Source organism: Leptosomus discolor, chromosome 4 (genome assembly GCF_034619465.1).
Source record: "Leptosomus discolor isolate bLepDis1 chromosome 4, bLepDis1.hap2, whole genome shotgun sequence".
NCBI lineage: Eukaryota > Metazoa > Chordata > Aves > Leptosomiformes > Leptosomidae > Leptosomus > Leptosomus discolor.
In genome coordinates this window covers 68,768,265-68,781,478 of record NC_141394.1, presented here as the reverse complement: position 1 = coordinate 68,781,478, position 13,214 = coordinate 68,768,265, and the positions used below count along the sequence as shown (strand labels likewise).

Below are 13,214 nucleotides of genomic sequence, written 5' to 3'. Positions count from 1 at the left end.
AAATAATATCTAGGATAAAGTTAAAGAAGGAAGACATTTTGCTTGTACCTAAGCCCATCTATGACTACACAAATTTCCACGGAGCTGCACATCATCTACCCACTCAGTAAAGGTGTTCCAAATCAATGCATTTGCTCATGACACCTAACGTGAACAGCACAAATGCTTCATGGAGATACTAAAAACACTCTCTTACTATTTTTCTTTGATTTGTTTTCTCTATCAATTTTTGGCTTTTTGATTGTTGTCTCCTCAGGAGCTAGAATGAATCCCCTCAGTCCTTTTTATTTATTCTTTGCTGGACGACAATTCTTCAGTTGAAACATATCCTATATATATTTCAGGTCAAATGTGTGACCAAGAAAAATACTTCCATGAAACTTCTCCCTTTTTATTGAAACAAAAACGAAAATTATTTACTAACATGTTCCCATAATCAAATGTAATACTGGAAAGCAGTGTCTTTCTCTGCAACCAAATACTTTCACTTGTGTATAATTAATCAAATAGGCACAATGAAGAAACTGTCTGGAACAGCATGGCTCCCTAACCTATCAAAAATAAGCAATTTTTGAAGGGTATTTTTCTTTCAGATCATAGATTAACTATCTTGAACATAAGGGTCCCTTTAATTTTTAGTAAATGAAAGCTTTCTGCTATTTGTCTTTTGATAAAAAATGATGAAGTACCAAATCGCACGCATGCCTGAACGTACCTGTTGTTAGCATTACTGTTTCAGTCCCTAGCAATCTGCATAAAAAACATCTGCAAGCTGAAAAGCCGAGCTCAGAAAAATGAAACAAATAAAAAACCCCACCGTTTATAGTAACAGCTGATCCTAGCTGTGAAGGAGCAGATGGAACTCATCCATATGCTATCAGAAAGTGGGAGACCACACAACATCTAAGCTATCAAGAAGTATCAGATGTTGTAACAGGAGAGAAAATACTGTATTTTTAAAGGCAACTTTATGCTCTAGAAAGTTATAGCAGTATTTTCATAAGCTCAATTTCTCACGTTATTTACTATTTTCAGATGGGATAATTCCTCCAAGTACCAATAGCTCAATGAACATAAACTGAATTAATCCTAGATTAAGATCTGTAGTTATAGAATCATTACAAACCATGTGGGATTTACTCTGAAGAATCCTGAAATGCTCTAAATAACTACAGGAGGAATTAAATAAGATACCAAGCGTTAGTAATACCATGACAACAGTACCTGTTTAACCAATACAAACAAGTGACACTCACAACTTCTACAAAAGGCTAAAATAATTTAAAATCTGCAACTTAATAATAAAGTATATGCATTAATTTTCTTGAGGAAAAACTCTTCTACTGACCAGAAAGGTGGGAAAGATATTCCTAAACTTCAGTCTTGTCTCATTAAACTACTAGAGCACTACAAAAGAATACTAGGTATTGAAGTGTGAAATTTTCCCGCTGAAGGGGTGTCATAAAATATCACTGAAATGATGGTAACAAGAAATAGCCATTCAGCCCAGAAAAATCTGGGGTGATAAGGTGAAAGTCTACAAGACTGCAAGAAACTTGAAGAGGGAGGAAGGGGATCAGTTGGTCGTTTCTTCCAACGCAGGACTTAAAGGGCATCACACAAAGCATATTGTTTATGAGCGGCAGTAGACATGTAGTGTTCTTTGCCAAAGGACGCCAAAATTTTGCAGTTTCAGATGGAGAATGAACAAATACATGGGAAAACTATGAAAATCTTAGAAACTAAGTCTCAGGAAGACCTTAAGCTGAAAAAAAAAATGTGTACTGGTTCTGGAAAAGTGTCTCACCTGCTTGCCCTGTTTATACTTTTCTGTAGACACTCTCTTACAGCCACTTACCTCCTCTTGCTAAAACTCTAACATTAGTAGGAAATGAAAGATAAGGTTAATTTTCAGCAGTGACTCTTCCATTAAAAGAAATTATGGTTTTGTGTACCATGATACTCCATTGGCATTGCACACTTCCCTGAGAAAAAAACTTAGTTCCTTAGTATATGTATGAGAGATATATATATGCTGTCTCTCTCACATATAAGGTGTCTTAGTATAACTGTCACAGTATATTTCTGAACAAAACAAAGCTGATTTTAAATCAATTGATAATTGCTCATAAGTAGTACTTGCCCTATCTAGGAAGATCCAGCAATACAGATTTCCTCTGGACTACAGAGTTCCGAAACAAAAGAGCAGAAGCACGAACTACTCAGTTTTGATCTTTGTGTACTAATTAAGGACTCAAAATCCTTAGCAGCCTGCTCAACCGCCTATAAAGCTTTTCCTTATAGTCACTGCATCTTTCTTGTTTCAATATACGCATTTTGTCTCTCAAGCATTCCACCACGCTGCACCAACAGGAGCCTAGCTCTGTCACTGCAACACCCAAAGCTGTCACAGGGCTCCTGTTTATGACCTGGTGATTCTCCAATGGACTTGTCCCAGTTTATTGATGTCTTTCCTGTACTGGGGTAGGCAAGGGGGCGGGGGGGTGTGGGCACAAAAGCAGTGGATGCAAAGTGGATGTATTGCTGTTTGGTAATATTTGTTCAGAAAAAACATATGCATGTTCTCTTCTCTTTCATGCATCTTAAAACATGGCTAATAATGAGGTTCCTTTCATATTCTGAAAGAGAACTGCTCCTAGCTAAGAGGCGGCAAAGTAGTTCAGATCTCCTAAGCCCCACTAAAGAGAACAGAGAAGTTTCACTGAAGATAAATCTTGGTCCATTAAAGTCAGCTAAAATATTGCTATCCATTTACAGAGGCATCAGAATGTGACCCTTCATGACTTCACACAACAGCTGAAGTGTCAATTACCAAAATTTTCATAAAAAGCAAATCAATGTTCAACGCTGGTGAGATATTCCCACGATTGTCAGGTATTACAAATGTATGGACATACACAGGGAAGGAGGAGAGGCCAACTAGGCAGCTACTGGTCCAGTATTAATGTTCTTTGGCTTTAAAAGCAATGAGCACAGTGAAAAACACAAAAGAAGATTTAATTTTAAGAATTTCTGTAGAAAGCAAGTAAGTAACATGAAACAAAAGCTGTTTTTCTTGCATGCATCTGCAGACACTTTGCTCCAAATAGAGTGCAAAGCACAACAGAAAATCCTGAATAGCATCAGTTAAGGAGAAGAAGCTAAATGAAGAAAACCAGAATCCATTCTGAAGAATGGTTAGGTGAAGGAGAAATGCAGAGGGTTAATCTTAATATGCTGAAAATGTAAGAACATATTGATCTGGAAATTCTAAAAATCAGTGGAACATGTCTGTAACATGGAAAAAAATCACCATTTGTTTCAGCAGTTTATTTGAAAAAACAGAGGTAAATGTTGCAAGTAGTTGCACTTGAATTGTTTGAGCTACTTAAAGTGCTGGAAGGGAAGTTTTCAAGAAGTCTCAAGTCAACATTTTACTTTCCTTAGGTATTCAAAATGCATGAGCAGTTCTATTCCACAGAATTTTTCTTTCAAGAAAAATCTCAGTCTAAGAAACATATATCAGCAATACTAGGGACCTAGATGAACCTGACATTTGATCTTGCAAAAGGACAAAGGGATTGCAAGATTTTTTGCAGCATTTGCCTCGCAAGAAGAGCTGAGGAAGTCTTCACAGGCCACCTACAGTCCAATATCAGGTGCGTTAATGACCCTACTCAAGCCTGTTTGACTACCATGTGCAAACGAATAAGTACAGAGGCTAGTGACAAACCGTTTTCCCAGAAGCAAGGGAAAAATGATTGTTTTGGTCTTCTCCCCATTTTCCTCTAAAGCAGCATAATTTTTCCTAGCTTTTCCAAAAGAGGATCCACAGAATCACAGCAATGTTTCATTAGAGTCACATGAAACAACAGCAACTCCTTCTTTCCCCAAATAAACCACAAGCAATTAATTAGATCACATCAGTGGTGAAGACATACAAACTAAACAGTTGATTAATGTTTAATGTCAAACTCTTTATAAAGAAAAAGAGACAATAAATGGTGCATGAAAAGAACCTGGTAACTCAGGGGAACAGAAGTCTGTTACTTTTAGGTTTACAGCTGAACAACGGTGAAAAAACTCCTAAAAAGCAGCTGATTCTTACCCTTTCTGTGGAGAACAGTTTGTAAGAGAATCTTTGAAAATTTAAGCGCTGTTTTGACATCTTATTCTGTATGTGAATTGAATGTGGATTAAAACTTCTTTATAAGTCTGCAAATAATTTTTGTTAACATTTCATTATTTGATAACTGCAGGATCTGATTCTGATCAAGTATCTGAAGGCTAGAGCAATACTGTTTAGAGAAATTATACACTCAGGTGAGTATCTACAAATCATGCATATCTATTAACATATGTTTTCCAAAGATATGATGCAATTAAAATCACAGGATAAATTAGGTTGGAAGGGACTGCTGGAGTTCAGACTCTGGTCAAATCAGGGCCAGTTGCTCAGGCACTTGTTCAGCTGAGTTTTGCACAGCTCCACAGATGGATATTTCATGGCCTCTTTGAGCAACATCTTCCAGTGCTTAACCACTCTTAGTATAAATTTTTTTCTTTTTTCATCTAGTCAGAATTGCCCTTGCTGAGACTTGACTGTTGCTCTTGTCTTTTCATTCTACAGTTCTGAGAAAGGTCTGGCTTTGTTACTTTTCTTATACCTTAAACATGTTCTTTGTTAAAGAAAATGAAATACAAAAATTACAACCTATGAATACTGGATTGTCTATAAAGTTCTATCTATCTCTAAGTAATCAAAACTAGGCTGGGAAAATAGCTCTGACAATAAACTCATTTCAACCTACAGAAACAGTTACCTGTGAGGGCACCAGATCTGAAATGCAAAGAATCAGTAGAGAACAGCCAGACAAGAAGCAGCTCCAGGACATACACCTTTTCTATCATCTTTCTAAAGAAAGTATGTGTAAACCCTCTTGCACAACGCTTCTCTGCCTTTGGAAAGGAAGAGAAGAAAGAAACCACTCTGTCCTCTTCCTCCCCCTCCACCAGTGTCCCATTTGCATCCTACCAGCATCGAACTGCTGATACAAGCATTGATAAATAGAACACTCAGCTTGCAGCCTGAGTGGTTTTTACAGATTTGCAAAATCATAGTGATCCTACAATAATAGCTAACATTTTCCTATGGTACTGATTGCAATTTAGGCACTAGTTCTCAACTATGCTGACACCTAAGGGGGAATGCATGTGTACATGGGTTCTTATCAAGAATATCACTATCACTTTGTGTTGCTATCACCCTTGATTGTCTTAGACCCCTTGTGGTCTTCAGATAAGTGTAAAGAGAAGTTTCCTACAAGCAATTTGTTAACAGTACAAAAATACCTGTGCTTTGATGTACAAAGAAACATGAAAAATATAGACATACCTGGTCCAATGCAGAACGATGCAATGATTGCAAGGATGCAAAATATACTGAGGTAAGGAAGCCAATGCACGGTTTTCTGGATAGATAAAAGACATTCATGTTAATTATACTATATTTATAACCAATATTTTAAAAAATCAGAGATAATAGACAGAGTTTTCCATGACTCTATCTGTTTCGGAATTTAGTCTAGGATTACTTCAGAAAATCACAGCATTTCTGTAGAACCTTATTAGATGATTTGTATTAAAGGTGTTGGTCTCCATGGAATCCCTGTAGAGAAACCCTAGACGAGTTCTTGCACCACAGAAGTCACAACTCTGAAAGTTTACAACTTCTTGTGCTTAAGTTCAAGCCAACCTGGAAAAGAGTTTTTCTTGTCATTGAACAGATTCAGTGCTTCCATCCTCCTCAGGTATTTCAGTCATGTTTGAAAAGAGCAACTATGATGGCCCATAGAGCTTAAAAGTTCACCAGTTAGAAGCTGAGCTGCAGTCTAGACACAACAGGCTGCCTTTTGGTAGGACAGCTGTATCTGATACTTAGCAAAGCATGTGAAAACCACAGTCCAGGGATTTTTACCCATAATCTGATTTTGCAGACAAGGAGGGACATGTGTCCAAACAACAGGTACAGGGGAAAAGAGAACAAACTATAAATGGTTCTTTAAGGGAATTGTAAATGCACTCACCTATTTTCCTCACAAAGCAGTCTTTTTTCTACTTCTAAGTAGATTTTTCTTTATTCAGACCTCTAAATGAGAGGAACTTGAAATATAACGAGCAATACTGAGAAATACTTAATACTGAATTTTCAGGTCACTGTTTCTTAATCATGTATGTGAATGCTTGACAATAATACTAATAGATGGGAAAACACCATGGATTCCCATTCCTTTCTTCTTCAGTGGGGTTTCTTCCATCAGCAAAGTATGAGTGCCATTTTTATGAGAATTTTACTATTTTTGCAAGCTGGTTAAGATGTATAAGTGCAGTATCACAAAATATCACCTTGAGTGGCACTGTAAAAATATACTTGCTAAAATAGGTAATTATTTCAGTGTTAAATAAAGACCTCCATTTTCTGATGCTCGTTCTCTTTTAGTCTGGGTTATTCCTGTAGTTATGCGGAAAACACGGTCTCCTAGTCATTAACACTAACCAAGACACTTGTAGATTTATCAAAATTACGCATTCTGGAGTTCTCATCTGGATGCAGATCAAGGTCTCTAAAGGTACTGACAGAGAGAAAGTGCAAATACGGAGTAGATACAAATTCCTCTGAGATCAAGCCTATTTGTCACCCTGGTCCTTTGTTCAAAGCAATATCTAATCTCTAATACTTAACAGATTGAGACACTTCTGAAAGGAAATAAAACTGAAAGGCACTCAAATTTCAGATATTTACAATAGCTGAAGGTCCTCATGCATCAAACTAGGTTTAAAAAGATTTGAAAAGAATTTTTCGCTCAGCATACAACACTTGCAATAACATCTCTCTTCTAGAGAGCTGTCTTACAGTTCGCATGACAGGCACGTGAAGGAAAGCATTATTGTGCTGTACATACAGGTAAGTAGAATAAAACTTTGCAATGGTGTGGCATATACCTGCTAGTCAGATTGACTTATTGACTCTCTTCAACAAAGAAACAAGGTTTGAAAGTCAGTATAATGGCAAGGAATCAATGACAGCAGGAAAGCAACTTGATGAAAGACCACCCAAACCCATGCCATTGCAGATGTCAGTTTTACAGTCCTCAGGAAGAGAAAGAAACTGCATTGGTATGCAAATGGCAGCTAAACAAGGAAAAATGACTCAGAATCAGTATTTAGATTAGTTTAATAATCCTCCTCTGACCATTTGAAATAGCTGGGGAACTGACTGCTAATAACATCTGAGAACTTAAGTGCAAATGTTCTGCAAAGGCTAAGTCTTTATATTTTCAATAAAAATATCAGAAATGTAACTTGAAAGAAACAGCAAACATGGAAATTTTTCACTACTGGAAAAAAACATTCAAACCTAAAAAAAAGGATGACATATAAAGTATGAAAGAAATCTTAAAAACACTGCACTTCAAACAAAGATAAAAACATGGAATACGGGTAAACTATTTACCCAACTATGAGTAAAACTGTCGTCATAATAGTTTGTGATATGCATGAATCTTTGAGTTAAGAAGACTGAACGTGACCAAGTCCCTATGGCTTTTTAATGCAGAAGCTGCTATGGCTACCCACAGTACTTTGAAACCAACAGATTTCGTAAATATGCAAAAGACAGACCATTGAATTCCTATGCCAAACTGATTAAAAGGATTGGCTTATGTAGGAATGCTGAGGCAAAACGGTATCGAGCACCTGGTGTTTAAAATAGGCAAAAGAAAGAGTAAAAATGTGTAGTGACCGTAGTGTTACCTGTAAAGTCAGAGAGACGGTAAGTACTGTGAAGAAGACAACCATCAACCCAAAACCTCCGATGAGAAGAGGTCTGCGTCCGAGCCGTTCAATAACCAAGCCCTGGAAAACGAAAAGTGGCATTTGACTTTCTTGATAAAGCACTGAGGAACTCAGACCATGTAATATGTTCTCCTAGTAAATATGAACTCAAAAATAAAACCATGAGAGTTGATTTTGTACTATTTATCAGCTATGATGTGTTCGTAATTGTGTTCACAATTACGTTTACACAATTTAATCTCTTGAGAAAAACAAGTCAGCAAAGCATCCTTATCTGAGACCATCGAGAAAACCTACAAAACCATCAAAGCAGTACTTGGTAGTAAATTTATGCCTGGATTTCCTACTACAGAATAAATATGACCATAAATATAGGAAAAATGTGCAACTGGTAAATTCAAGTTTAATACGATTAGCATGGTAGACTTCAGAGTTACTACTACATTTAACTTCCTGTGCAACAATTTAATAAGAAGTGCTGTACATTAGCTATATAAAAATAATTAATATGATGATAACTACATGAAGTTTGATTCTATTTTTTCAGGGCATAAATAATTATACATTGATTGAATGGCTTACAAATTTGTATCAAATTTCTACAATGTTGTTAGAATATGTACATTTTAAATGTCAAAATGTTGAAACAAATTCCAGTCCCCTGCTTTTGCATTTTGACTGTTTCTTAATTTCAATATCTCTCTGAATTTAAACCTGAAATTACAAGCTTTAAAATTTAAGATTAAAAGTTTTTTAGCATAGATTAAATTTTTATTGATCTAAAATTTATTTTTAATTTCTTTTTTCTCCAAACACACAAGAAACATTTAGTCGTGATTTCAGATAGTTAATGTAATTAGAATATCTAGATAAAAGGAAACCACACAGCAGAAAACTTTGCTCAGACAAGTGATTGTAACACTGATACTTGTGCACTCATGCACATTTTGAATTTATATTTAACACCTGAAGATAAATCAAACACCTGAAGACAAAACTTTGTTAAAAGCAATCACAAAATCTGAGTACTTCTCTGCTAGAAGAACACAAAATCACAGACTAGTAACGGTTGGAAGGGACCTCTGGAGTTCATCTAGTCCAACCCCTCTGCTAAAGCAGGTTCGCCTACAGCAGGTTGCACAGGACTGTGTCCAGGCGGGTTTTGAGTATCTCCAGAGTAAAAGACTCTACAAGCCTGTTCCAGTGCTCTGTCACCCTCAATGTAAAGAATTTTTTCCTGTATGTCACAATGAAGAGTTTCCTGAAAAGCTGTAACATGAAGCTCATCTGACTTGTTAAAATAGGCTAATATCCATTTTAAGTCATAACATCTGATGTACTATTCTCATTGACAACTACTATAATTACTAATTACAGTTGTCTTTCTTATGAGAAGGATAAAACAATTTTACAAAGTCCAAAACATACCACTTCAAATAAGTTAAAGTTAGAATCAAACAACTCTTTGCCACGTTGTTATTTACTGAAATCCCTCTTCCACACATCCTTTGAGCAAAAGATAAAATGAGCAACAAATGCAATCTGGAGTAATACCCTTAATTCTGGGAGACGATGCACACCGTTCCACTGTGAGTGTCTAGAAGAAATTCATTAAATGAAAGTACAAAGTCACCCAGGGAAGAAACACCTTGTGTGGCGAGCGCTTCTCGCACAGCGCTGGGCTCACCAGCATTAGGACAGGCCTCAAAACACACCGACCCTGCACCCTGACAAGCTGGACTTCCATACTGGAGCGGGCTGTGATGCTGCAGAAAACAGAAAGCAGCTACGGGGGGAGCTTTAGCATTCTTTATTTCTTTAAATGAGGAAATATACTCATTTTGACAGTTTCCACAGCTTCCATAACAGAATTTATTTCAGAGCTGTGTTTAAAATAGGCCCACACTGATGTTATTAACATTTCACATTGTGGTCACAGAGTCCAAACGTTCCAAAACTGCATCTGCTACACCATCAAAACCTCTACAAGATGACAAGTATTTTCCACTATGATTAATGAATCCATCTTGCAAACACATGTGGCCCCACATACACTTAACCAAGAGACATTTTCTATGGCGCTGAGTGATGGAAAATTATCCGATAGGTCCACAAAAAGGCCGAGGCTTCTGCAGCAGATGCTTCACATGTAATTGGATATGAATTACACATTCAGCAATAGATGCTGCACATGTAATTTGACATACCAGGGAATTTCCCTTATTTTTTTCAATTCTGGATTGGTGGTCATGATTAAACAATCTTGGTGTTACACCAGCTGGTGGGTTTTGTATTAAAACAGGATAAGGGACAAATGCTTCTTTTAGAGGGGAGAAGGTTCATAGATGCCTCTCATATACAGAGCAAAACATGGGAAAAAAAGTGATATATTGGTTTTGGACAGACAGCTCAAAGCAAAGCAAATCCCAGCAAGGAAGGACAGTTTAACTAAGCCCTCCAAAAATATGTGTGTACATACTTGTGTCTACATATGCTGAGAGTAAGTAGTGTGGGCATATTTGGGCAAGTCTAGGTGGGTTGGTGAGGCACCCCCAGTTTTAACTGAGACCAGCCAAGAACAGATACAGTTACAGCAGATCTGTGGGCTCCATATCGTTTTTACAGAAAAGAATAGTGGTTTCTAATCTATTTAAATTCTTTTTTACTTGGAGACAATTTGGGAAGAACTAGAGCAAATCCATGTGCAGTCATTCTTTTCCCAGAGCTGATGCCAGGTTTCCCAAGCATTCATCATTGCTATTTATTTATTACAGTAGCAATGAGGAACTTGAATGCTTCAGCTTCTGGGCACTCCCTGCAGTTTCTGCCCCAAAGAGTTTACAATTCTAATTCATGGTGATGTTTCTTGTGGTTTATGGAATGGACCAACTTTGTTCAATGGAAAAAAAAAGCAGGAATTCTGTCTTTATTCACAGGGACACTATGATGTACCAGAATTGCTGGGAATCACTGCTATAATAATTTCCAAAGTTTATATTAAGTACACTGACAACTCTAACACATCTAGGAAATACAGGCTTGGAAGGCTTCTCAATTAGACATGATTAACTTGCACAATTATGAGGAGAGAAATGCCTACTTCCATTTTAAAGCTAGGGACACCTCTAATTTGTTCAAATGCGTGACCGATGTCTTGTATCACCAGGTCCACCCCAACAAAACACTCTGCTTATGGCACAGATTCACGTGAGGCACACCAGTCTCTGCTGAAATGGGATAATACACAGAATCAAGCTCATGAAAAGCCAAGTGCAACAATCAAACCCCTGCTCCCTACCTGGTTACAAATTACAAAGTTGTGGTCTTGTGAAAGGCAGCATGTGTGTTTGAAAAAACATGGGTCTGTGGCTTTGCTGGTCAGAAACATCCGAGGGCCTACTGGCAAATCAGAGTTGTTCAACTGGGCAACAACCCACAACAGAAAAGCCTCTCAGAAGGCACCATCTTTCATCAAGGCCAAAAAGGTTTGTTGAATCGTTTAAGCACACAGGCACTTCAACAGCCAGTCCACCAAGCTGTTTAGGTATTTCTAACTAATATTTGATTTATTTTTGAGGATTTCTTAAGAAAACCTATGACAATATATCAGTACCTCAAAATTCCTTGCCGAATTTTTTGTTCCCCTTTCCTTGATAGGAAAAAAAAAGCTCAGATGATAAACTCTCAAGTTCTAGAAAATACTTGAAAAGAAAGGTCTACCATGTCCTCTATAACAGCAAGTTTCCCTGGTGAAAAAAATGGTAGTTTTGAGGTAATAAACAGACAACAACTTCATTTTTAGTTATGATTATCCGAATCCAAAACTTGTTAACTTGCAAAACCCACTAAGATGCTTATGATGAGTCATAAGAAGTGGAAGATGATTCACCAGTTTTCAAGTATTTATAGTTTTGAATGCTCCACTGCTATGTGCTGGTAACTGTTACATATTGAAGACCTATCACACGTCAAAATGACCTATATAGTAGAGTAAATGAAATAACAAGAAATGCAGTATATGCTCAAGTACAGTCAAAAAAAAAAGAATCTTACAACTGTCTTCTGTGACAGCACACTGAGATATTTGTCAAATTGTGTAGGCTGATGCTTGTTTATGTGTGATCGTAAACATGCATTTGTAGAAGTCTATACCAAGCCATGGTAATTAACGCAGCTGAAATTACTGAAAACGTGTAAAAAAATATTGTAACCAAAATTCTCTCAACACAAGCGTTTGGTGATAATAAGTCAACTGACATGCAAACTAAGTTAACAGTTCACACAACTTACTTCTGTGTGGCAGGAAACACTTGCGAATAAAGTTTAAAAAGCAAATGTCAATCTTTTCGCTTGAGTCAGCGGCAGATACTGGGGCTGACATAATGAAAGCAGAGTGCATTAAAAAAGATCAGACAAGTTTCTCTGAATAAAATGAATGTGTAAGCGAGTTCTACAGCCCAAATGGGAGGTCACTGAATACCATTCCCTACTTACTTCCTGGCCCTAAATTATACTAAGAAAACTCTATTAGATTTTCTTGATGTCTCAGCTCTGTAAAGAAGTTTGGTCTATATGCTAATGTCAAGAGTAGCCACACTTTTTTCTCATGTATTTTGGATATAGGTCTGAGTAAGACTGCATGTCTAGCTTCAGACTTAATGTGACAAGCTATCACTGTGTTATTTCCATTTTAAATAGCAGGATTTAAAATGGATAATCACTGTCAGGTCTATTTATGACACAATGTGTAGTATCTTGCATCCAGGAAAAGGAGAGGAACAGAAGACTAAGCATTATAAATTATTTTTCTGATTCACATTTTTAGGTATATCTATTTTTCTACTGTATGAATTACACAGTTGTAAAACAAAGAAATGGGTTATTTTATTTAGGTACCTAAACTGGAATTTAGAGGCCTACCACCAGGTTTGACCACGTAAGCACAAGCCTTAAATAAATCTGCGCCTATCCTGGCTCTCAAATCAGTTTGCCTGTATCTGTGTTAATCCCATGACAAGATAAGATCCTACACATCTTCTGTAGGTACAAGGCTAGAGATTACTATCAGCAAAGAGTGTAATTGACTGCTAAATTTCTAAGCTATTTTGCAGTAAAGCATCCTTAATCAGCCTCATTTGGTAGTGAAATTTTCCATTCACTAAAGAGGGTCACCATATTCAGTGCCTGCCAGACCAGCATGACCAAGATGTAGCCCGTGCAGGGATTTCCTCTAGCCAGCCGCTTTCACCTCAGCAGTGCCTGGAACAGCCTTTAGGGCAGCACAAAAAAACCCCAAACCATTGCCTTATTCCTATTATGTCCCTTCAGTAAATTGTAGATATTTTTGAAGCAAAACTTCT

The 13,214-nt window shown here is 37.0% G+C and overlaps 1 protein-coding gene across 2 annotated transcripts in view; it reads right to left on the bottom strand.

Annotated features, from left to right (window-relative positions):
• Positions 1 to 13,214, bottom strand: part of SLC2A9 (solute carrier family 2 member 9) — a 106,616-nt gene that overhangs the window by 29,319 nt on the left and 64,083 nt on the right. For both annotated transcript variants that reach the window (XM_086463700.1, XM_086463701.1), the window contains 2 exons: positions 7,813 to 7,914; positions 5,396 to 5,471 (listed from right to left, as the gene is read on the bottom strand). In XM_086463700.1, coding sequence (XP_086319826.1) covers positions 5,396 to 5,471; positions 7,813 to 7,914 — 178 coding nt within the window. The remainder of the gene's footprint in view (positions 1 to 5,395; positions 5,472 to 7,812; positions 7,915 to 13,214) is intronic.